Source organism: Copidosoma floridanum, unplaced genomic scaffold (genome assembly GCF_036245765.1).
Source record: "Copidosoma floridanum isolate Cflo_tuat_1 unplaced genomic scaffold, Cflo_Japanese_pri ptg000006l, whole genome shotgun sequence".
Taxonomy (NCBI): domain Eukaryota; kingdom Metazoa; phylum Arthropoda; class Insecta; order Hymenoptera; family Encyrtidae; genus Copidosoma; species Copidosoma floridanum.
Window position 1 is genome coordinate 2453197 of NW_028321883.1, and position 25255 is coordinate 2478451.

The 25255-nt window shown below is 35.5% G+C and overlaps 1 protein-coding gene across 2 annotated transcripts in view; it reads left to right on the forward strand.

The window, feature by feature from the left end:
* Positions 1-622: 622 nt before the first annotated feature.
* Positions 623-25255, forward strand: part of Exo84 (exocyst complex component Exo84) — a 276725-nt gene continuing 252092 nt past the window's right edge. For both annotated transcript variants that reach the window (XM_089598261.1, XM_089598263.1), the window contains exons 1-2: positions 623-773; positions 1146-1501. In XM_089598261.1, coding sequence (XP_089454387.1) covers positions 719-773; positions 1146-1501 — 411 coding nt within the window. In that variant the 5' untranslated portion in view covers positions 623-718. The remainder of the gene's footprint in view (positions 774-1145; positions 1502-25255) is intronic.

Sequence of the window (25255 nt, forward strand, 5' to 3'; positions counted from 1 at the left end):
ATAACTTTTCTTTGCTTCGCAGCCGCAGGCCTATGTTATAATATAGGCCCGTAGACTCGAAGAGTAAAAAAAAGTTATATGGTACGGACCCAGATGACATAACCATAGAGATATGTATGGATTATCTTATATCTCTATGGATATAACATAGAGGATTCTAATTTCTAAGGGTCAAAACAACACCTCACAAATATTAAATTAGATTAGTATCTGGGGTCGTACCATGTAACTATTTTTCAGAACATCGGCCTATGTTATAACATAGGCCCGCAAAGCAAAAAAAAGTTATATGGTACGGACCCAGCGTTATTTTACCAAGTGTATCAGGCACATAGTCTATGACTAAAGAACTGACGCGCCACGCAATATAATAATACATAATAATTATGTAAATAACTGTTTAAAAAAAAAACTTTTATTAATTTTTTATTATATGAACATAATTTTTAAGCAGTTTTTATCCTCAATTCCTAATTACGTTATCATTACCGTAGTAACCAGGTAGTAACTTATAAAGTTTTCACGCTAATGCTGATGCGCCGTTGTGCAGCGCTTCAGTTCTATAGTCATAGACTATGCACGTGAATCTGTATTGTTATGGCACACAATAGGATACTTTCTATTAAAAGGATTTGCATATAACTTTAATGCAATATTTAAAAATCTCTAAAGAATATAAAATAAAAGTTACATTTTTTGTGTCAGTCATATAACAATTATGTCTCAATCATTGACAAAGTTATTTGTATCAATTAATTTTAATCCAGAGCGATGTAACGAGCTTTATTTATTAAAACGCATTAAATTTTAGAATTATTACACTACTAAGATTTATTCATTTTATTTTATTTTTTTAATTTAATCGACCATTAACATCTTTTAAGAATATCTGAAGTATTATTATAATAGTCAATAAGATAGAAAAAAATAATGTAATAAGTAGTAAAATTTAAATAGTGCTATTTACCATTCAGATGATTTAAGTGTTTTAACTTTAAACTGAGTCTCGTAGCATTATGTTCTACTGTTTAAAAAAAAATACCAAGCTAATTTGAGCAACTTAATATGATATAAGCTCTTCAATTTTTTTTTAACATAATTAAAATTCTACTTTTACAATAGATTAAGGATTATTTTTTTTGTAGATGTTAAAGATATAAGCTGTCAATGCATTGGTGCTGATGAATTACGACAACAAAAAGCTAAGATTCAAGATCTGTTAAGTTTTACATCCAAATTATTGAAAAAAAATGTTTACCAGAATTACAAACAATTCATTGAAACAGCCAAAGAAATTTCTCATCTTGAAAGTGAAATGTATCAGTTATGTCAATTACTAAGTGAGCAACGATCCCTCCTTAATTCATTAAACTGTGATGGTAGTAAGGGCATAGTTTTAGATGATTTAAATATAGAACAAAAAAATCTTTTGGATTCTCAGTCACTGAAAGCAACTCAATCTGAATTGGAGCAAGTACTTGAAAATATTGAAGGATCCACAGTAAGTTATAATTATTTATATTGGGTCTATTCGCACCTAATGCACGTAAATATGTGGATATTATTCAGTAAAGATAAAACTAGGAGTAGTGTGGTATATCCACGTGTTAACATTGATTTGGTGCAAATAGACACAACGAATTTCTTCAACTACAAGTTAAAAGTTCAGTATTGCTGTTATTATTATTACTTTTATTGCTATTATTAATTTAAATGTAGAACTCTTGTTATTGTTGTCGACATGTGTTATACTGCAAAATAAATTAACTTATATACTGACGTAAATAAGATGCTCTTAATTCTGCAGGATATTTGAGTTATTTGCTGTATCCCAAATTTTAAGTTTGTCTAATGAAGGTATGAGTTTATCTATCAAATTGAACATTTACCTGCTAGTCAAATATGTGGATGCATTGCTATGTGAGTAGCCAATATTCCTATTTCAAGGTGTATGAAAATGTTTTCATACAATAATTATTAAGTGTACACTTTACATAGAAACTATCTTTGGGTGTAATTAAATTTAATTTGAAATGGCTCTTGATAAAAATATCCATCTAGCCTGAACATGTCCATTCTAGATTTTATAGCGTCTAGTGTTTATCGTCTTGGTCACGTACCAGCTGTTATTGAGGTAGTTGAGAATTTTGTGACAGAAAATCAATACGTTCAGATTTTTGAAGTTATGTTACGTGACATCAATTTTTTTTTTTTACGTTAAAGCCATCTAAGAATTGTGCCTGAGCGGCTCAGCAATACTGTGTTTTTTGCATGTATATTGCTATCGTTATTAGCACAGTGAAAAACGGCCTCAGATTTGATAGAGGTATTAATTACTTTACAGAGCCAAAAGGACCTTATTTTATTGGTCTCGAGCAAAATTTTTCAATTGCGAGCCCAAGAGACTTTATGAGCAATTGGCCATGATTACCCGGCTGCTAAACGTCTGATGATAATCACCTGGCATTTTGGCATGATATTCACCTGATATTTATCCAATTTTCTCATGATTGTCACCTGATTTTCTGCTGATTATCACCTGATATGTTATTGATAAAAATCAGCTGAGTATCAGGTAAAAATCAGCTGAATATGAAGTAAATTTTATGTGAAAAATTGAGTAAACTCTATTCAGTAAGCTTCAAGCAAAACTCACCTTATATTTACATGATATTCACGCGAAATTCATCAGATTGTCACCAATGACGCATCAGGTGAAAAACAGGGGAAAATCAGGTGATCATTGTAAGAAAATCGGGTGAATGTCTCGTGAATATCATGCCAATAAGTCAGTCGATTATCAACTAATTATCATTTGACGCTTAGCAACAAGGTAGAAAAGGACATTAATATGAAATCAAGCTTCCGGCGCCATTCGCCAGGTAGCCAAGCCTCAAACATTGCTTTTCTGCAAGTATATAGAAATCAATTCATAAGGAGTATTGTCTTTTTTTCATTATGACCAACCGTTCCCAAAGTTCCCAGTGGGGGTGCAATTTCGGAATTGCGCTCGAGGCCAATATGGCTTTCGAACCATCCAACTACAGGTATAACAATACGATGTTTAGCTTAAAATTCCAAGAAAAATAGGGGTAAGTGTACCTATCTCCGTGGCACGTACTGAAAATTCCAACTTAAATGCACCATAAAAAATGGTATACTAAAATTTTTTGGAATATTTTTTTTTTAAATCTTACATAATCTCTTACGGAATATTAAAAAAAAATTTATTAAGCTAAAACTGCAGTAGAATATTTTTAAAACGAATAAAAACGGTATGCTGGTATTACCGTGGTTGTGTACCTATTACCGTGTACGTATTACCGCGGATGTCCCAATCACCGTGTCCGTATTACCGTGGGTGAAGAAAGTTGTATTTGCGGAGTATAAAAAAAAATGCAAATTTCACCTACATTTTCTACATGACTTATTTATTGTTTTAAAAAAATATTACTTTTTTTTGTACTTGCTTCTTCATTTAGTAGGAATCTTCTATATTTTTGAGCACTCAGCAATAGATTTTCCAGAATAAATACTTTTCAAAGCTAATTTTAATGTCTCTGGAGAGTAACACTTTTTGTTTTTCTTTATTTCGATCGATTTCTTGCCTTTCTTGCCTTTCTTGCCTTTTTTAGTTTTCTTCATCTTGGTTACGTTAGATCGACGTGCTTACCTACTAATTGTTTACGTGTTAACTGTCGTGCGTTCTGTAAGTATAGGGTTATGTTTACGTACGCTCACCGCGGAAATACGTACACAATCAGTTAATGAGTGCGTTGTACCAAATACCGTGGAAAATATTTATTTACTCAAAATATACACAAATATTTCTGTTTGAATTGCGTCTACATTAACGTCATTTTAAATTATTGAAATTAAAAAATTATTTTATATGAAACATTTCTTATTTTGAGCAAGTAATCATCAGTTTTTCAAAATCCACGGTAATAGGGCAAAGCACGGAGATAGGTACACTTACCCCTACGTTAAATAACACCCTAAATCTTCGACTTCGACAGAAATGCGCGTCATAGTTTACTACCGCAAAGTAACTTGAAAAAAGGCTTTTTGTCAGTTTTTATAAAATATCTCGAAAAGTTTCAGTTTTGGAGCAAAATATTAAACGCAAAAAATGTTAACCTGATTATTTAACATACAGGATTAATGGTTAAAAAAATTGAATAATTTTTTCGATTGTGTAAACAAGCGAAAAAGCCGAAAAACGCAAATAAATTAAAATGCATGAAAATACATGTTGCAATATTCAAAATTGAATGAAAATCAAAAGTTTTTTTGACTTTAATATGTTATTTATTGTACTTGTCTGATCGAAAAATTTGGAAATGGCGGCCTATTGGACAGTTGTTAATTAAAAATTTCGATTTTGTATGAAATGTGTCACAGACATGGCATCGATATCTAGCTTTTTGGAATTAATGAGGAATAATGTTGTCTTGACTGCCAAAAAATTAGACTTTTTAAATAAACAAATAAAAAAGTTATTAACAAAAACCTTAAGTTCAAGGCCTTTTTTTTGGAATTTTTGACTTATACAATAACAACTTAGTGAAATTGATTAAACTTACTTTTATATAAATTTAAAAAAAAATTAATATAGGACCAACAGAAGCCGAGATAAAATACTTTCAGTTTCTTATGCATTCTGGCAGTTATATTTGATTTTTAGATTTTGGACTGGCTCTATTTTTTTGCTTAAAGTTTTGCTAAAATTGATGCTGTTGTAGTATGCTGTTGATGTATAATGTGGGTACCCGCAGTTGCATGATTTTGACACCAAAAGTGGTGCTGCATGACATGCACCTGGCCAATAGGTCTAGTAGAAGCCGAGATACGATACTTTTAGTGTTTTACGCATTCTGTCCGTTATGCCTGAATTTTAAACTTCAAACCGACACCATTTTTTGGCTCAAGGTTTATTGTACGATCCAAAATTTTTTCCCTTTAGATTTGGTCAATCTTTTTGCATGTAACAACCAGAGATTAGTAGGGAGTTTGCTGACTGCCATGCTACAGAGTGTGCCCACTTTTTTCCAGTGGTTCGAGCGCCCCACCGCGGCCAAGCGGCGGAACCAGGCGCACTTTTTTTTTTAATTCGAGAAGCACGGTAGGGGTATGGAAAGAGTAGATTCGCGTGAAAATGTCCATATAGGCGCACATTTTGGAGACGCGTGGAAGAGGTATACCGAATGTGCGCCTACGAGGAGAGGAGTGGAAATATCGGCTATACAGCTGTATGTATCTGAACGCACAGCCAAAGCAAGCGACGAAACGAGTTTTGCTTTTTTGAGAGTCTTTGGACTCTGCAACTGAGTACATGCTATGTATATATTTAACTGACTTGCTCTCGCTCTGGCTTCAATGTTATCCATAAATCTTATTTAATTAAATCGTGGAACTAAATGCTCATTAATTATATACACATAATTTTGATTTCAATACAATATGTTTTAACTCTCCCATACTCTTAAAATTCCCAAATCCATTTATGTTTTCAAAAAATTAACCACTAATTTATTAATTTCACATATCCTAACTTCTGTACACTGTAGGACAAGCTGCGGAGGATATCCATGAACATATGTGACTTCGAAAGAATTACATCCCGTCCTTCGGATAGCTTAGATGGATAAGGCTTATGCCCCTACATAGATTGTTTTTTACTTAAGGGTTCAAATCCACTTCATGGTAGATATTTTTTTTTTTTTTTTTATTCAATGTATCATTTTGTCTTAATTTCTTTTATTTATGTTTTGTTAAAATATATATATGTAGTCAGCATTTTTTTTCGGATGCATCAAAACAAATTAAATTAATATTGATACTTTGATACAAGGCAATTCTATAATTTTATAATACAAAAATAACTTTTAAGGATTTTACATAATTTGTGTATTTTAAAACTCCTAAGAAATTGTAAACATCCTATTTACAACAAAAAAAGCCGCCCGTTTACTGCTATTTACTTATTCGAAATTTTAATCAGTAAATGAATTTGATAAACACAATATAAAATAGTTTTGTAAATATTTTAAAATTGTTTGCAAATCTTCAATAAGGTGTGCTACTTTTATTTATTTTTAGACAGCTAGAAGAACAATAATGAATGAAACAGTTCGATGAATAAGTAATAAAATTTATTCGGCAAGATTCTAAGACTAAACATTTTTTATAATACCACAGTATTTTGTTAAAAACAAAAAAAAAGTCAATTACCTTTAAGGGTGATGATTGTAATAAACATATTTTTAGGCTGTAGATTATAAAGAAACTTATATTGAATCATTTATATTGAATGCAGGAAAAGCATCGTAATACTTTTAACAATGATACAACCGGGTGAGTGCAAGAAAGAGTCTTTTTAGAGTAAAAGTCAAGAAAGAGCCTTTTTAAATTTTCGGGCAGAATAAAGTCCTCTTAAACTAAAAGAAAAAGCTTTTTTACACAGAGGTACACTCGCACTGAGGTATTGGCGTCGATTGGTATGATTGAGCCCCACGAATCATCGCTCAAGATTATTCTTCGACATTTTTGAGTTCTTATTTGCTCCTCACCCAGCTCTCGGTTGGTCTCGTACCCCTGTACGAATCCACACATTTATTCTATACTTGAGAGCAAAACGAGGAGTTTAACAAAAAGATATCAATGCCTTTTTAACTAATTTGTTTACTTCTATTTTAAGGTAGTAATGTATATATTTTTATAGATTAATTATATACATACACACATAAATGTAGTACCAACTTAAAATCGGAGAAATAAAAATTAAAGGCTCTTTCTTATATTCAGTTTGAAAAGGCTCTTTTACGCCTATTACTCTGAGAAGACTCTTTATTATGCTAACGTGATAAATTATTTAGAATCAGGAATTGTGGGAACTAACAAAATTTTTTAACTACAAATTTCTATATTAGTAAAAACTGAGTCTGGGTCTATTTCTGCTAGCAAAAACTTCGATTAAGTTACGGGGATGTTGTGATATTTCGTTGTTTTAAGAAATTTCTGATAAAATTTGTATAGGTATGTTTCAGTATCATAAATAACATATTAAAATTTCAAAGAGCCTAGTTTCACCGTTTTGGAGAAATAAAATCGTGAAGTTGGCCACTTATACACATGCTTTTAGATGGACTTGTCGGAAAATGCACGTTTTTACTCATAACTTTTGAAATTTTTTCAAGAATCTTTTAAAAAATTATTACGTTAAGGTTCATTATAGTTGAAATAAGTATACTAAAATTGAGGAAGCCTAGCTTCACTGTTTTTAAAATATAATAGTTTAAAGTTCAGTTACAACGTTACTAGAATACCTATATAGGGGTACAGTCCGAGTCGAAAGTTAGGTTAATTTGTTGTTTTAACGTTTGTGTTTACTTTCCTGGGCATTTTTCTGTTTCATACACCTAATTTTTAAATTATTTACCTATTTTGTTAAGAATAATCACAACAAAGACATTTCTAACACGAAAATTCAATTTTGAAATTGACTGTACCACGACAACCCCCTCAAAATAGTATCAACATATACATTTGCAGTGCAAAATCTTTCAAAAATCTACAGTTTTCTGAAAAAATCGACCAATTATTTATTCTAGTTTTCCATTTTATTCTTAAAATCGTGAAGTATTCAAACTATTATTGTTTACTGTAGTTAAGTGCATACTTCTTTATCATAAATTAATTCAGCTATGATTATCAATAATTAATATGTAGAGCTATGAAAAAGGCATTTTAAAGATTTTAAAGTTAAGCTACTCGTCGTGAGAGTTCCGCGAACTTTTTAATAAAAGCAACCTATGTCACGTGGTTGAAGATACCGACAATGCGGTTATTACTATAACTATAAAAAAAAAATATTAGCTGCCTTGCGTTGTGTGGCAAGAGGTATTTTTTGATGGTTTATCTTATCAACTACAAACAATCGAATAAAATTATGCGAATCATTGTGTGTTGCATACGATGTAAAATTAATTGATCGATTGCGATAGTTAAAAGAGCAATTTCAATTGTGAAATTTTAATATTTTGTATAGTTATTCATCTATAACAATATATATAGTGCCACCTTCAAAACAGAGGAAAAAAATTTTTTGTTTACTGTATATGATTTACTTACTGTCAAAAATTTTGGTAACTATTTCTGAAAAATTACAATAAAAATTGGTTATAGGTAAAAAGATTAATTGTTTACACAGAATACAAATTTTTTTTTTTAAATCATACTCTCAGTTACAAGTGGTTGAAACTAGTATGTGTTAAATAAAAAAAGCTTCCTTCAGTCTCTGTAAGACTCTTTAATCTAAAATACGCACTATTTATAAAGACTAAAGAATCTACTTTTATGTTTGTACATATATATATATATATATATATATATATATGTAGTACGAATTTTGTCAATGCAATAACCACAAGGTTTTGATAAGGGATGTAAATATAAGCTCAAAAATATAATTGATTGATCAAACGAACTTACCTGTTGTGAAGTTCGATCACAATTATATGTAGGGAGCCTCGTTTGAAGAGATTAGAGTAGAACCATGTAGTACCCCCCCTCCCGGGCAAATTAACCACAAGTTTAGAGACGAAACTAAAACAAAAACCAACGTTACAGCGCGCGGCAGCACTGCCCGCCCCTTTCCCGCCTGACTATAGGTACTTTGCCTCATTCTTTTAGAGGTTCATCCAAAATAAAATTTTGTGATTTCATAAAGGATGGGTATGAAAGGTGAAATGACCTAGGGGTATGAAACCTTCTGGGTGGGAATCTAATCCCTTCGAACGAGGCTCCCTACATATAATTGTGATTGAACTTCACAACAGGTAAGTTCGTTTGATCAATCAATTATATTTCGGTCGCCTCGTTCTCGAGATGAGAGTAGAACCATGTAGATGTTCAGCAATAAATCCTAAATTTTATTTTATTTATTTTATTTTATGATATTTAAATCAACATTTTTTTTTTTTTGTATTACACTTTACAAAAAGGAAAGAAAGAGAAAGGAAAAAAAAGGTACATTGAAAAAAGAAAACTTAAAGCAGCCTTAAAGCTTGCGAATTAAGAATCACTGACACGAAACTGTCCTCTCTGGGCCTGATCGGCCTGTTGTAATGTCTAGCAAATGACTGCGAGTTCTCAGTCCAACCTGCTGTTCACCTAATCACGTCGAAACTGACCCCGTTGACTAAAGCGGCTGAGGTACTAGCATGCCTTGTCGAGTGAGCGGAGAAGACTTGAGTGTCGATGCCACTTTTGTTCAAAACTGTTTTGATCCATCTGCTGATGGTCTGCGCCCCCACCGGCTCGAAAGGCTTTCTCGTTGCTATGAGTAACCGTGTCGACCCCGGCGGCCTTACTGGTTCTGATACTTTGATATATCTCAGAATTGTATTTACAACTCAAGCTTTTGTGTCCTCGTTAAAACGAGATAGCCTCAGCAATGGTTGGCATCTTCCGGGCCTCGATGTTTTTACCAGGTCTGGAATTTTTATGAGCAGTCCTTCGCTGGTGATCTGGATATTTTCGAGCTTGATGCTTGCTATCGTCTGGGCCCTTTGTCCCGTACTTAGAGCTAAGAGTGCGACAGTCTTTTCAGTCAGATCCGCCGAGCTTAAGCTCCCGAGCGGATGCAGTCTTCTTAAGTATTGCAGTACGATCGACACGTCCTATACCGTGTCATACTTTGGTTTCGGAGGTTTTAACCTGGCTACACCGCTCATAAATCTTGAAACTAACACCTCCTCGCCCAGCTTGTCTTGAGAGATGAGCAAAACTGCGCTCCTATGTGCGTTCAGCGTGCCAAAGGACGCCCCCTTGGAGAATTCCTCTGATAAAAACGACAAGAGAGACGATCTGTCGGGCGACAAAGGGTCCAACCCTTTGGCTATGCAGAATTTGAACCATGACTTGAGTGAGCAGCTGTACTGCTTGGATGTCGCTGGAGCCAGAGAGGTCATTAGCACCTCCACGGCTTCTGCCGGAGCCCCTCTCCGTAGGAAGGCCTCCTTGACACACGTACTGCTAATAGACGTAGGCAGTGTGCCCTGGGATGACGGAGAGACCTGCGTGGTAGAATCAAGAGATCAGCACTAGGTTGAAAAACTAAGGGTTTGCCTTTTATCATGCGTTTGAAGACTGGATACCAAACTTGGCTTGGCCAATCTAGTACCACCAAAATTCCCATGGCATTATCTGCCTCTATTTTAGAGAGTACCTTTGCGATCAATGCGAAAGGGGGAAAAGCGTAAAAATAGACTCCATCCCAGTTTAAAGTAAACGCATCTACGCCTGCTGCGCCCTGACAAGGCTTCTACGAGTAAAACTTATGGCATTTAGCGTTCCCAGCGTTGGCAAACAGATCTATTTCTGGTTGGCCTAGTATGTTTGCTACACTCTGAAAGGTCTGGTCATTCAAAGACCATTCTGTATCTAAGTTTGGGACACGGGACAGCCGGTCGGCTCTAACGTTATCCTTTGACGAGATGTACGAGGCAAACAAAAAGTTGTTATTGGCTTCCGCCCACTGCCAGATCTCTCGAGCTAACTGATTATATTTTTTAAAAGTGACGCCTCCCATTTTATTTATATAGGCTAGGGCTTTTGTGTTGTCAATTCGCAGTAGGATGTTAGAATTTTGGACTTTGGTGGCCAAAGCTGCCAAACCGAACTTAACCGCCAGCAGCTCTCTATAGTTGATTGAGTGAGTTTTTTGAGCCTCGTCCTAAAATTCCTGCGCGTCGAGAATGCCATCCGTGGCACCCCAGCCTGAGTCCGATGCGTCCGTGAAAATTACCCGGTCGAATTTCTTCGGGTGAACGCTCTTACTTGCTACCGGCAACGCAGCACTCCACTAGTCGATTTCCTTCCTTACTGTTGCTGTCACTTGGAGTTTGCTATCGTAATTCAGATCGCTATGTAATAGCGCCAGGAGCTTGTGTCTCTCCAGAACTCTTGTATACAGTAATCCGTATGTTACCGCTGGCAGTGTCGCGACTAAACTACCTAGTAGACGAGCAAAATCTCTGATGCTGCACTCAGATTTCCTGTAAACGAGGGCCAGACTTCTTAGTAGCCCGTCTACCTTCTCACGCGGTAACAGTGTACATAACCGAGCCGAATCTAGTACGAACCCTAGAAATCTACACTGAGTCGCCAGAATTAAGCTACACTTTTTTTCCTTTATTAAGAAGCCTAACCCCTGTAATAACTTGACTGTTTTGTCCAAGTTATCTTTACACGCCTGGTAATTGTCGCCTAGACACAGGAAATCGTCTTGATATACCACCGATGTGAGTTCTCGCTCTCTTAGGTAGGACACTATTGGCTTCAGAATCTTTGTAAATATATATGGACACATGTTGAGCCCAAAGGGTAGGCATGTGTACTCAAAAACTTTCTCTTCGAAACGAAAGCTGAGGTATCTTCTCGACACTTTGTGTACTGGCACCGTATAGTATGCATCTTCCAAGTCTATTGTACCCATATAGCAGCCGGGTCGGAGCAGAGATTGTGCCGATCGAATGTCCTCCAGTTTGAAATGCGGCGGGACGAGCCATTTATTTAGCTCTTTTAGGTTTAAAATAAATTTGAATAATCCGTCATTTTTTAGCACTACGAAATACGACGAATAAAAACGTTCCGGCCCGTCAGCTACTTCCTCAATTACACCTTTCGCGGTTAAATTCGCCAACTCAGTGCGAATCCTGCTAGTTTCCTCTGCTGAGTGGTTGTAACTGCTAGGTACGATGGATTGGGACGGAGGGATCTCAAATATGATTTTATAACCTTTAACGCAATTCAAAACAAAATTATCCCGCGACATTTTCTGCCAATTGTTGTAAAAAAGTTTTAGTCGGCCTGCGACTTGACTTACTTTTTATTGTTTGCCTCCTGGAAAGGAGTCGTGCTGATCCCGCGGCCCCTCTGGGCACCGCGTCCCCTCTGGTACCTCGCGTTGCCCCTGAATTGTAGCTTCGGTTTGTACTGCTGTTGTTGTTGACCCTGACCCGCTTGTTGGTGGAAAGGCCGCTTTCCCCGCGGGCCTGCGAAGTTTAAAGGCTGCTTCTGGGTGGCAGTTCCTTTGTTCTCCATTTCGCCAACCACTTTCTCAATGGCTTTGGCCTTTTTTAGTTTGAGCGAGAGGTCGTCGCCAAACAAAAACCTTCCCGCCTCCGTGTCTTCTAGAATTGCTCTTATCTCGTTGTTTACCGAAGCTGTGATACACGCTCTTCTGGATTTGGTCTCCGAAGCGAAGCCGTCGACCATGAGTTTAGCTGCGTCACCAAGGGCTTTCACCAAGTCCAGAGTGAAGTCTGAGACGTCACACTGGATTACGCTGGCTATCGCCCAGCCTAGCGCTAAAAGGGCCGCGCCCGTCTGTGTCTGCCTCTTTTCCATGTGCATATCACATGCCTTCGCATGTTTTGATAGTACATGCGCCGCTTCGGGGTTAAGCTCCGGTGGAGTAAAACCGTCTGCGCATTTATAAGTACTCAGCAGGGGTTCTTTTTCCTCCTTGGGAAGACCATTCTTTCGCCACCAACTCCAGCGCGACTTCAAGGCTGCTGGCAGGGATATGTCCCAGGCCTGGGAGCGCGATGGGTCTGGTCCCAAAGCCTCTTCGATTGCCGGATCCATATTTTTGGTCTCTGGAGGCTCTTCCTCCACGCCTTTTTCTGGTAGCAACAAAGGGGACAATGTGCTTAGTCAAATGTATTTTTGATGTTCTTGCATATTAAAAAAAATTTAAGCATCGCACTAGAGTCGATGAGGTTATTTTATATAGGTGGCGTGCGCGGAGGTTCAAAATTTTGCTCGACTAAACGTGTAGACTGCCGAGTAAATCGCCGCCCACACGTGTTCAGGCGTAATGCAAGCGCCGGTCCGCTGGAGAGACATACTCCCAGGGAAAGAAAAAACAACAAACAAGCATGATTGCTTAACTTAACCTATGCCTCACCTTCGTCTACCTGAGTGCCACTCTCGTTAGACCGTGTGGATGACTTGTCGTCCTCTGGGTCACTCTCCTGTGCCTGCTGTGCATCCAATGCCTCTGCCAATTCCGCTTGCGCCTCTTTCATTCTTTTCCTCAATCCTTCTACTTCTTGTTCAGAAATGTGTCTCTTCATTATTCTTGATGTTAACTCTTGCCCACAAAGAAAGGGAATGAGGCAAAGTACCTATAGTCAGGCGGGAAAGAGGCGCGCAGTGCTGCCGCGCGCTGCAACGTTGGTTTTTGTTTTAGTTTCGTCTCTAAACTTGTGGTTAATTTGCCCGGGAGGGGGGGTACTACATGGTTCTACTCTAATCTCGAGAACGAGGCGACCGAAAAATAATATATGTACGTAGTTAAATATTCACGTATAATTGAATGTGAGTTGAACTTTACTGGCAATGATCATATTTGATATAATCGTAGTAAAAGAATGAGTTTTCTTCTGCCTTCGGCTTTTTTTTGTCGTAAATAGGATGTTCACAATTTCTTAGGAGTTTTAAAATACACAAATTATGTAAAATCCTTAAAAGTTATTTTTGTATTATAAAATTATAGAATTGCCTTGTATCAAAGTATCAATATTAATTTAATTTGTTTTGATGCATCCGAAAAAAAATGCTGACTACATATATATATTTTAACAAAACATAAATAAAAGAAATTAAGACAAAATGATACATTAAATAAAAAAAAAAAAAAAAAATATCTACCATGAAGTGGATTTGAACCCTTAACTAAAAAACAATCTATGTAGGGGCATAAGCCTTATCCATCTAAGCTATCCGAAGGACGGGATGTAATTCTTTCGAAGTCACATATGTTCATGGATATCCTCCGCAGCTTGTCCTACAGTGTACAGAAGTTAGGATATGTGAAATTAATAAATTAGTGGTTAATTTTTTGAAAACATAAATGGATTTGGGAATTTTAAGAGTATGGGAGAGTTAAAACATATTGTATTGAAATCAAAATTATGTGTATATAATTAATGAGCATTTAGTTCCACGATTTAATTAAATAAGATTTATGGATAACATTGAAGCCAGAGCGAGAGCAAGTCAGTTAAATATATACATAGCATGTACTCAGTTGCAGAGTCCAAAGACTCTCAAAAAAGCAAAACTCGTGTCGTCGCTTGCTTTGGCTGTGCGTTCAGATATATACAGCTGTATAGCCGATATTTCCACTCCTCTCCTCGTAGGCGCACATTCGGTATACCTCTTCCACGCGTCTCCAAAATGTGCGCCTATATGGACATTTTCACGCGAATCTACTCTTCTCATACCCCTACCGTGCTTCTCAAATGAAAAAAAATGTGCCCCTGGTTCGGCCGCTTGGCCGCAGCGGGGCGCTCGAACCACTGGAAAAAAGTGGGCACACTCCGTAGCATGGCAGTCAGCAATCTCCCTACTAATCTCTGGTAACAACTATTCGAAATAATAAAAATTAGTGCGTAAACTCGGTATTTGAGCAGCTACAGCCATCAATGCGTCACACATGCGCAGTAGCTCGAAAAGCGTTAATTGTGCTGCTAAGGATCCAAGCACAACGCCGAAGGGCTCTGCTAAATAAGATATAAGTATGAAGATTGCCAGTGCCTATGTTAAAGAGTGTGCCGATGTTTCGGCGCTGATTTGAGCGCCAATCCATCGTGGCCAGCAGAGGAACCGGGCACACGTTTTCGATTAACTGGCGGCTTGTAGGCTCGGCTCGCAGGGAGAGGTAAGGGGAGATCAGTGAGGGAGACATAAGAATCCAAATGTGTGCATTGGTGATGGAGATCGATATGGAGGAGAAGCTAAACCTATATGTATATGCATACAACGGGCTATATAACTATAGCTATGGTTGTACACTGCCAATAAGGAAAAGAGCTGCGCGTATTACTTTTCTTACTTTTCCTCCCTGAAAGAAAGATAAGCTTTTTAAATGCAGTTGATCATTCGTTGAACTATAATAAACAAAAACATAATTGTTAGGTTAAAAGCAATTTTTCTTTTTATTTTTCAAAAAATGACACTAATCATTAACTAATTATTTTGCTTTATTAATAAACAAGCGCCTTTATCCCAATAATTCGATGCGCTTAATTGTTCTTCACTTTGACGATAAATGAAATTGTTGAACAGTAAATGAAGGCATTCACCACAACGACACAGCACGTTCAAATATATTTTTTACTAAAAAATATTATTAACTAACATACTGAACGCACTTACTGGCCACTCTTTTAAATGAATAATTATTAAAATAACACGAGCGCCTATCACCTTATGACCCGGGGTGCTTACTGGCCTTTTTCTCAAATAAATAATTGTTAATAAAAACACAAGAGCCTATCACTTGATGACCTGGAAAGCTTACTGGCCAATTTGTTAGATGAATAATTTTTAATAACACAAGCGCCTATCACCCAATAACCCGGGGTACTTACTGGTTACTATTAAATAATAAATTATTAAGTAATTACAGGAGTGCCAATTGAAAAAATCTTTGTCGTACTAGATTAGCAATCAAAATTGTAATGTGTTAACATATGTTGTCGATCAACTTTTTATTATTTATTAGTCTTGCAAGTAAGTGTCCCGGATCATCAGAAAAAATGTGCTTGACAGATTTATCGATAATTATTGATTTACTAGATTTGCAGATAGTGCCCCAGGTTACACGGTGATAGGTGCTTGTGTTATTTATTAACAAACATTTATTTGACTAAGTGGCGAGTAAGCGCCCTGGGTTATTGGGTGATCGGTGCTTGTGTTATTTATAATAATTTTTTTAACAGAGTAGCCAGTAAGTACCCCGGGTCATTAGGTAATAGGCGCTTGTGTTATTGATAATTATTTATTTTACAGAGTTGCCAGCAAGCGCTCCGGGTTATTGGGTGATAGGTGCCTGTGTTATTAATAATTATTTATTCAACAGAGTTGCCAGTAAGCGCCCCGGGTTATTTGATGATAAGCGGTTATTTATTAATAATTATTTATTTAACAGGGTTACTAGTAAGTGCCCCGGGTCATTGGGTGATAAGCGCTTGTGTTATTAAAAATTATTTATTTAACGGAGTGGCCAGTAAGCGCTCTGGTCATCAGGTGATAGGCACTTTTGTGATTTATTTATAAGTATTCATAGAACAAAGTGACCAGTAAGCGCCTTTGGTCATCTGGTGATAGACGCTTGTTTTATTTATTAATAATTATTTATTTAAATGAGTGGCTAGTAAGCGCCCAAGGTCATTAGGTGATAGGCGCTTCTGTTATTTATTAATAATTATTGATTTAAATGAGTGGCCAGTAAGCGCTCCGGGTCATTAGGTGATAGGCGCTAGTGTTATTAATAATTATTTATTTAACATAGAGGCTAGTAAGCTCCCCGGATTTCTGGGTGATAGGCGCTTGTGTTATTAAGATTTATAAATATCACAGAGTAGCCAGTAGGCGCCCCGTGTTATTAGGTGATAGGAGCTTGTGTTGTTAATAATTATTCATTCAACAGAGTGGCTAGTAAGTGCCCTGGGTTATTGGGTAATAGGCACTTGTGTTATTAATAATTATTTATTTAACAGAGTGGCCAGTAAGTGCCCTGGGTCATGAGGTGATAGGTGCTTGTGTAATTAATAATTATTTATTTAACAAATGGCCAGTAAGCGCTTCAGGTCATGAGGTGTTAGGTAGTTGTGTTATTTCAATAATAACTTATTTAACAGAGTGGTGAGAAACCGCCCCGTGTCATCAGGTATGGGTTCTTGCGTTATTTATTAATAATTATTTATTTAAAAGAGTGGCCAGTAAGCGCCCTGGGTCATTAGGTGATAGGTGCGTATGCTATTTATTAATCATTATTTATTTAACAGAGTTGTTAAAAATGTTGATAAGTAGGGAGATTGCCAGTGCCTATGTTAATGAGTGTGCCGATGTTTTGGCGCTGAGTTGAGCGTCAATCCATCGTGGCCAGCAGAGGAACCAGGCACACGTTTTTTATTGGCTGGCGGCTTGTTTGCTCGGCTTGCGGGGAGAGGTAAGGGGAGATCAGTGAGGGAGACATAAGATGCCAAATGTGTGCATCGGTGATGGAGATTGAGATGGAGGAGAAGCTAAACCTATATGTATATGCATACATCAGGCTATGTATCTATAGCTGTAGTTGTACACTGCTAATACGGAAAAGAGCTGCGCGTATTACTTTTTCCGCTTTTTCTCCATAAAAGAAAGATAAGCTTTTTTAATGCAGATGAACATTTGTTTAACTATAATAAACAGAAAAATAATTGTCAGGTTATCAGCATTTTTTTTTTCATTTTCCAAAAAATGACAAGCTCAACGCAATTAACTTATTATTTTTCTTTATTAATAAATGAGTGTCTAAATCCCAATAATCCGGTGCGCTTAATTGTTCTTCACTCTTACGATAAGTGAAATTATTGAACAGTAAATGAAGGCATTTACCACAACGACACAGTACGGTCAAGTATTTTTTGTACTAAGAAATAATATTTACTAATATACTGAACGCACTTACTGGCCACTCTTTTAAATAATAAATTATCATTAAATAACACAAGCGCCTATCACTTGATGACTCGGGGCGCTTACTGGCCACTCTGTTAATTAAATAATTTTTAATAACACTAGTGCCTATCACCCAATAACCCGGGGAGCTTACTGGCCACTCTGTTAAATAAATAATTATTAAAATAACATAAGCGCCTCTCGCCTCATGACCCGGGGCGCTTACTGGCCACTTTTTCAAATAAAAAATGGTTAATAAAAACACAAGTGCCTATCACCTAATGACTCGGGGCGCTTACTGGCCACTTTTGTAAATAAATAATTGTTAATAAATAACACAAGGGCCTATCACTCAGTGACTTGATGCACTTACTGGCCACTCTGTTAAATAAATAATTTTTTATAACATAAGCGCCTATCACCTAATAACCCGGGGTGCTTACTGGCAACTTTGTTAAATAAATATTTATTAATAACACACGCGCCTATCACCTACTGACCCGGGGTACTTACTGGCGACTATTGAATAATAAATTATAAAGTAATTACAGGAGTACTAATTAGAAAGATCTTTGTTGTACTAGATTAGCGATTAAAATTGTGATATGTTTACATATGTTATTGATCAACTTTTTATTACTTAATAGTGTTGCAAATAAGTGTCCCGGATCATGAGGAAACAGGTGCTTGACATATTTATAAATAACTATTTACTTATAAGATTTGCAGATAGTGCTCCAGGTTACACGGTGATAGGCGCTTGTGTTATTTATTAACAATTAACTATTAAAAAAGTGGCCATAAGCGCCCCGGGTCATTAGGTGATAGGCGCTTGCGTTATTTAAAAACAATCATTTATTTAATTGAGTGGCCAGTGAGCGCCCCAGGTTATTGGGTGATTGGCGCTTATGGTATCAATAATTATTTATTCAACAGAGTAGCCAGTAAGTACCCTGGATCATTAGGTAATAGGCGCTTCTGTTATTGATAATTATTAATTTAACAGAGTTGCCAGTAAGTGCCCCGGGTTGTTGGGTGATAGGTGCTTGTGTTATTATAAATTATTTATTTAACAGAGTTGCCAGTAAGCGCCCTGGGTTTTGAGGTGACAGGCGCTTATGTTATTGATTAATAATTATTTATTATACAGAGCGGTTATGAAGCGCCCTCGGTCATGAGGTAATAGGCAATTGTGTTATTTTATTAATTATTTATTTAACAGAGTGGCCAGTAAGCGCCCCGGGTTATCAGGTGATAGGCTCTTGTGTTATTTATTAATAATTAGTTATTTAAATAAGTTTCTAGTAAGTGCCCCATGTCATAAGGTTATAGGTGCTTGTGTTATTTATTAATAACTATTTATTCAAATAAGTGGCTAGTAAGTGCCCCGGGTCATCAGGTGATAGGTGTTTATGTTATTTATTAATTATTATGTATTTAACAGAGTTTGTATCAAGCGCCCCGGGTTATTGGGGGATAGGCGCTTGTGTTCATAATAATTATTTATGTAACAGAGAGGCCAGTAAGCACACCGGGTCATCAGGTGATGGATGCTTGTGTTATTGGACCTTATTTGAATCTCGCGTGTCTCCTTTGGTACTATTTTTATTTTGATCTAGTGATTTTCCACGTTAGAGAGGTTGGGTCATAGAGAATTTCCAAATCTGGCCGGAACTTTATCCCATTGCTGGGATCCAAGCACAACGCTAAAAGGCTCTGCCAAAGCAGAGATAAGTAGGGAGATTGCCAGTGCCTATGTTAAAGAGTGTGCCGATGTTTCGGCGCTGATTTGAGCGCCAATCCATCGTGGCCAGCAGAGGAACCGGGCACACGTTTTCTTTTGGCTGGCGGCTTGTAGGCTCGGCTCGTGGGGAATGGTAAGGGGAGATCAGTGAGGGAGACATGAGATGCCAAATGTGTGCATCGGTGATGGAGATCGAGATGGAGGAGAAGCTAAACCTATATGTATATGCATACAACGGGCTATATATCTATAGCTATAGTTGTACACTGCTAATACGGAAAAGAGCATCGCGTATTACTTTTCTCGCTTTTCCTCCCTGAAAGAAAGATAAGCTTTTTAAATGCAGTTGATCATTCGTTCATTTATAATTAACAAAAACATAATTGTCAGGTTATAAGCAATTTTTTTTGTTATTTTTTAAAAAATGACAAGCTCAACGCAATTAACTTATTATTTTGCTCAAATAATAAACGAGCGCCTTTATCCTAATAATCTGGTGCGCTCAATTGTTCTTCTTTCTTACGATAAGTGAAATTATTGAATAACAAATGAGGGCATTCACCACAACGATACAGTACGCTTAAATAGTTTTTGTACTAAGAAATATTGTTTACTGATATACTGAACGCATTCATCCAAACGCCCTATTGCGCTGATATCTTAATTATTTAATTAATTTATTCTTTTTCACCATTAATCCATAGCTTAACGGCAGTAATGCGATAAAGCTTAAATTAAATCTTAAGCTTCGAAACTTGACGATAAGCTTATGTAACTTTTAGTCTTTTCTAACCATGTGCATCGATTGCTCAGGTGGCTAGAGCTTGAGCGTAGATTTTAGTTTTGCGGCTGCGGGTTCTCATCTCACTCGGAGCAAATTTTTTTTTTTTCATTATTACAACATTATTATAAATGTTTAACACTTTTTTTTTATGATTACTTACGTATTATGTTTTACCTGTGACGAAAAACATATTTTTAAATTACTCTTCATGAAAAAGTAATTATAAAAAAATAAAGTCATTACAGCTTTGTTTGTGGTAATACCTGTAATGAGTTATGATGTAATAATGCACGCTCTCTTTGTAGTTTTTCCGGGCTTGAGACCGGCACACTAAATATGGCCACATTACGCGCGCATTTTTTTTTTTTTTTTTAATGTTTGTTGAGTGCTTAACGAATTTATTGAAAATACTACTCTAAGACAAATAAAACAATGAAAACTACTGATTAAGTAATACAACGATTTAATAAAAACTTCTAATTTTTGTTACTCTTATAATTTGAAGTCCTGATTCGAAAGTTGAATTGTTTTCCGAAAGCACTATAATTATTTCATCAAGCGATTATTTTACGACTCGAATTTAATAATATAACACAATTTTAAGTGACGCATTCATTATGTGTATAATTATAAAAATAACAAATCTTGTGTAGTGAACACAATTTTTACAGAAATTTAAATTCGTGACTTGTATCACACACAGCAGCGCATCCTATCTCGTTTGTATCCTATTTAAAGCGAGAAATTATTTACATTTATTACAGCTAATAATAATAATAAAAATAATAATAGTAATAAAAATAATAATAATAATAATAATTTCTACTAAATGTTATGTACAACACAAAAACAGTCTACATTCTTTGGCTCTACAAGAAGAAATTTTTTCTACATGACTTTCTAAGACATACTCATCAATCATTTTTAATGTACAATACATGAAAAAGGAAGTATTGTGTTTATAATTTTTAAAAAAAGTTTAAAACTACTTTTTGGAATACTTTCGAGCAATTCAAGAATTCATTAACGTCATTAATTGTAATGCAAACTAAAATATGAAAATTTGCTGTACGATTCTTCTACGATAAAATACAGTACGTTTTCTTTATTTAGCACTAGTAATAGAATTTAACATATGTAACTTAACAAAATTATTTAATATTATAACTATATCTACTAAAAACGTCACCCAAAGGTTACCTTGCAGCATTGAATAACAAATAATCAAATTATCAATGTTTTTAATCTTTAAACCGACATTAAACCTCAAATATTTTGTTACAAATTATTTGAAAAATAAGATGCCAGAAGGATTAAATATTTCCATATTTCTATAACACTTAATTACCTTAAGACTACAAAATAAATATACACATATATATATATATATATATATATATATATATATATATGCAACATGTTATTGATGTTTTACGATTCGTAATTTTTTATTTTTAGTGACAAACTCATTATCTAAATCATGCCTTTTACTGTGACTATGATCACTTGTTAAATTTTTACTAATAACAGCTTTTCTAACGCAAACAATCTGTGGTTGTAACATTTATTGGTTTTATCAAACTATTCAGGAAATTTCTGATTCGTGGATTTTTCGACAATTTCTTTCAAATTTAAAAGCAATTTTCTTTGATACCAAACACTTAAGTGGTGATCGTTAAAAGCGTGCAACTGGCAACTTATTATTTTAATAAAGTAATCACTCGCTCTAGTTAAATAAGCGATGCTGGGCAAATTCGGATCTGAATGAGGATATTCCCTTTTTTCTGTATATATTTCGCTGTCACTTAATTGCTCTGTCAAAGGCTTACACATAATTTTTTCACAATCAGAACACCTATTTTTTATTAGCAACGCTTTACATACATAGCCACTGAGAAATGTAATCGAAGTTTGTTCGAACAAATGTTTTCCTTCGAAATCTGGCGCTGTACTAGAATCGATGGATACAAATGATTGCATTATTTCAGCAACATTTAAAAGTTCATTAATTTCGTCAACTTCAGCAGAGTTATATTCAGGTAACATAACACTTTCTTCTACATGTGGATTAAAATTTAGATGAAAATTTGATTGTTCACTGTTTTCAGTTGTACCCAACGATGTTGTTTCATTATTATTTACAGGTTTTGCACTCAGTGAAACCGATGAGTGAGTTTCATTTGAAATAACATTACCTCGCTTACGGGTACCAATATCATCAGTTGATAAGACGTGTCTAAAACTTAATCGATACATTCTGCAGATAGGATTAAAATTAAAACCGCATCTTCCTTGAAACTTAGAATGAGCATCTTCAACGCTATCTTGGTTGCAAAGACCTGTCGCGAGCGCAAAGTTAGGAAAATCTGAATTTAAATCTTGATAAAGTAAAGTTACAGCTCTTACTGTTTGTGGTAAACCAGTATAACAAGGTGGTCTCGAGCGTCTAATACAAGTTTTACCCGTAGAACTTTTAGTTACAACCACAGTATACCATTTTTCAGACCAATCAATAAATGAATTTAAGCGTTCCAGGATCTCTGGATTGTCATTGGATAAAGGGCGTTTCTTTTTCTTAACTGTGCGCAAAGAATATAACTATTGCAAGCGTCTATTACTGCATCTAACGTCTCGATAAATTGTACAGATTTTGCCGCAGTATCAGATGCTAACCCATGAGGATCCTGAGAAGCAGTATGAACAGCAGCAGCCATGCGACGACTCAACAGTTGCATAGCTGATTTAATATTCATAACTTCAAAATTGTTTGGTGTGAAATGGCTTTGATTTAAATATCCTAATACGTTTGATGTACAGTTATTTGAGTCAAGCTTCCACGTCTCAAGTATATCTCTGAAGTTCATGACAATTTCATCATTCACATATATATACCTATGAGATCTCAATTGAACAAGCAATCTTTTAATAAGGTGAGGCCAATCAAAAATTACATAAATTTTACGATCATAAAGATGAAAAAAAAATTCTTTAACGGATAAATTTAGCAATTTCCAAGCAAGTTTTTGATTATTAGAACTCTGATGGCAAATAATGACCTTAAAATTCGCTCCTATCTTAAATAAAGCCCTTAACGTTTCCAACAAAATATCGTATAATTCTTTGCACGATGCGCCATGTTCATTAAATCCATAAGGCAATAATTGGCGCCAAGGATTTTTTGCATTTATACTATCCAAACAGAATAATAACGCGTGATTTGCTAATTTCGATCCCCTTCGATTCTCACCCATATCAACAAACCCTTTAATTAAATCTTGAGCTTTCGAATACTCTTCACCGGATTTTATAGACATTTCATCGAGTTTTAAAGCGCACACGCGTTCTTCAGGAGGTAACGACGTAAGCATATTATCAAGCATTTGCAATACTACATTGTTTAATTCCGGTAAAACATCGTATTCAGCGACCCACCCTCTAACCGTTGATTCTCCGGCCAACCGCACTTTAAGGTCCTGCAACCGACTGTAACACGCTGCTGAATGATAATAAATAATTTTACAAAGGTTTCTTTCTTCTTCATTATACTCGGTTTTGTCTCGTTTTAATTGCATTTTAATTAAAGTAGTTGCAGCTTTAGAAAGACCTTTGCCTTCTAAGATGTCGTCGATGGTACGAATTTCTGTGTTCATTAAATTTTGGATGGAGTGTTCCTTACGTTTAAATTGTTGTTTTAAATTTTTAATTAATCTTTGGTACTTGGCTTTGTCGTCTTCTAAATCTGCAACTCTTTTTCGGAGTCTAAGAATCATCTGCCGAGCTTTGAGTAAAGTAGATTTTGATTTGATCTTTGAAGAAGTTGTATCAGTTATATTTGAAGAAGAATTAGTTGTATCAGACACTTTAAAATCGGTCGTTGGAACATTACAAACGTTAAAAACATTGTTGATGCGACTATCAAATTTTTCAGTCTTATTCTCTTGACTGTCCCTCTCATAACTTAAGTATTTTTCATTACTCTCAACATCTTCAAAATCAAAAAATAATCTTTTACCGGATGGATACGTTACATCGCTTGGTCTTTTTCTGAGAACCGGAATTTCCTCTACTACGTCATTCACGCCCAAAGTTTGTTCACTATTTACAGCAAAACTTTGTTCGATATGGAAATCAACTGATACTTCGATGGGATTAATTTGAACGCCTTGACATTCGTTTAGCGATTCTGATGCCCCATCAGCATTATCTGACGAGACATCAGCATTACTAAATGATGCTGAAGACGCATTGTCAACTAAAGCCGTTATTTCTGTAAGTACTGTATTTTTTACTTTAGATCGCTGCTGTGTGTGTGCTACGTGATATTTTTGCATATAATTGTCATAAACAACTTTTGCTTCAGGAGCCTGCCAATGAATAGGAGTACTGTTCCATTTTAAACCCTTTATTTTGCCGGTATTGTCTTTCACTAAATCAGCATCATTAAAATGTCCGTCACAAATTCCCGCAGATCGCTTGGAAGACGGTGCCCAGAATTTCATTGCAGTGTTACCTGTTAGGAAAAATATTTCTGGCTGGTACAATCAGTTTTGATATTAAAAATTATTCTTGATTGATTGGATGGCGTCTATCATTTACTTAAATGATCGCCAAAAATGTAAAAGTATTATCTGAATATTTCAAGTATTTTTTATTATAAACGGAAAAATCCTACACTTGAAATTATTGTGGATTATATATCCACCCCATCCATGCCGTTCTTAAGCACAAGTCTGCTTTTAACAACTTATGTACTATTAGGATTGTTACACTCAACTAACATTCAAATTTTTCTCGGAAAGATATTAATTAGTTTTAAGAAATTCGTTTTTGAAGTTACACTTTCTATAGGCGCGTTATGCGTGAGAGTAAATCAACGATTTCAGATTGACGACCTTGAGAAAATGTGTAACGGAAGTGGATTTTGCATGTTACTCCCCCTTCACCCCCCCCCTTTGACGTACTCCCGGTTCCATTCGCACCATACAACACCTCAGCAAATAGTTTCATTAATAATTATTATTAGCTTATGACGTTTGCAATACATATATAATTGTTTATACGATTTTTACATATTTTTTAAACATTTTTAAGAATTAAAAAAAAATGTTTGTATACTAAAAATACAATAATTGATTTTTATTGCGTTTTATTCTTTCACAATTTTTACTTTGAGATTAAGGTAATTTTGTGACTTAAGGACGTACATC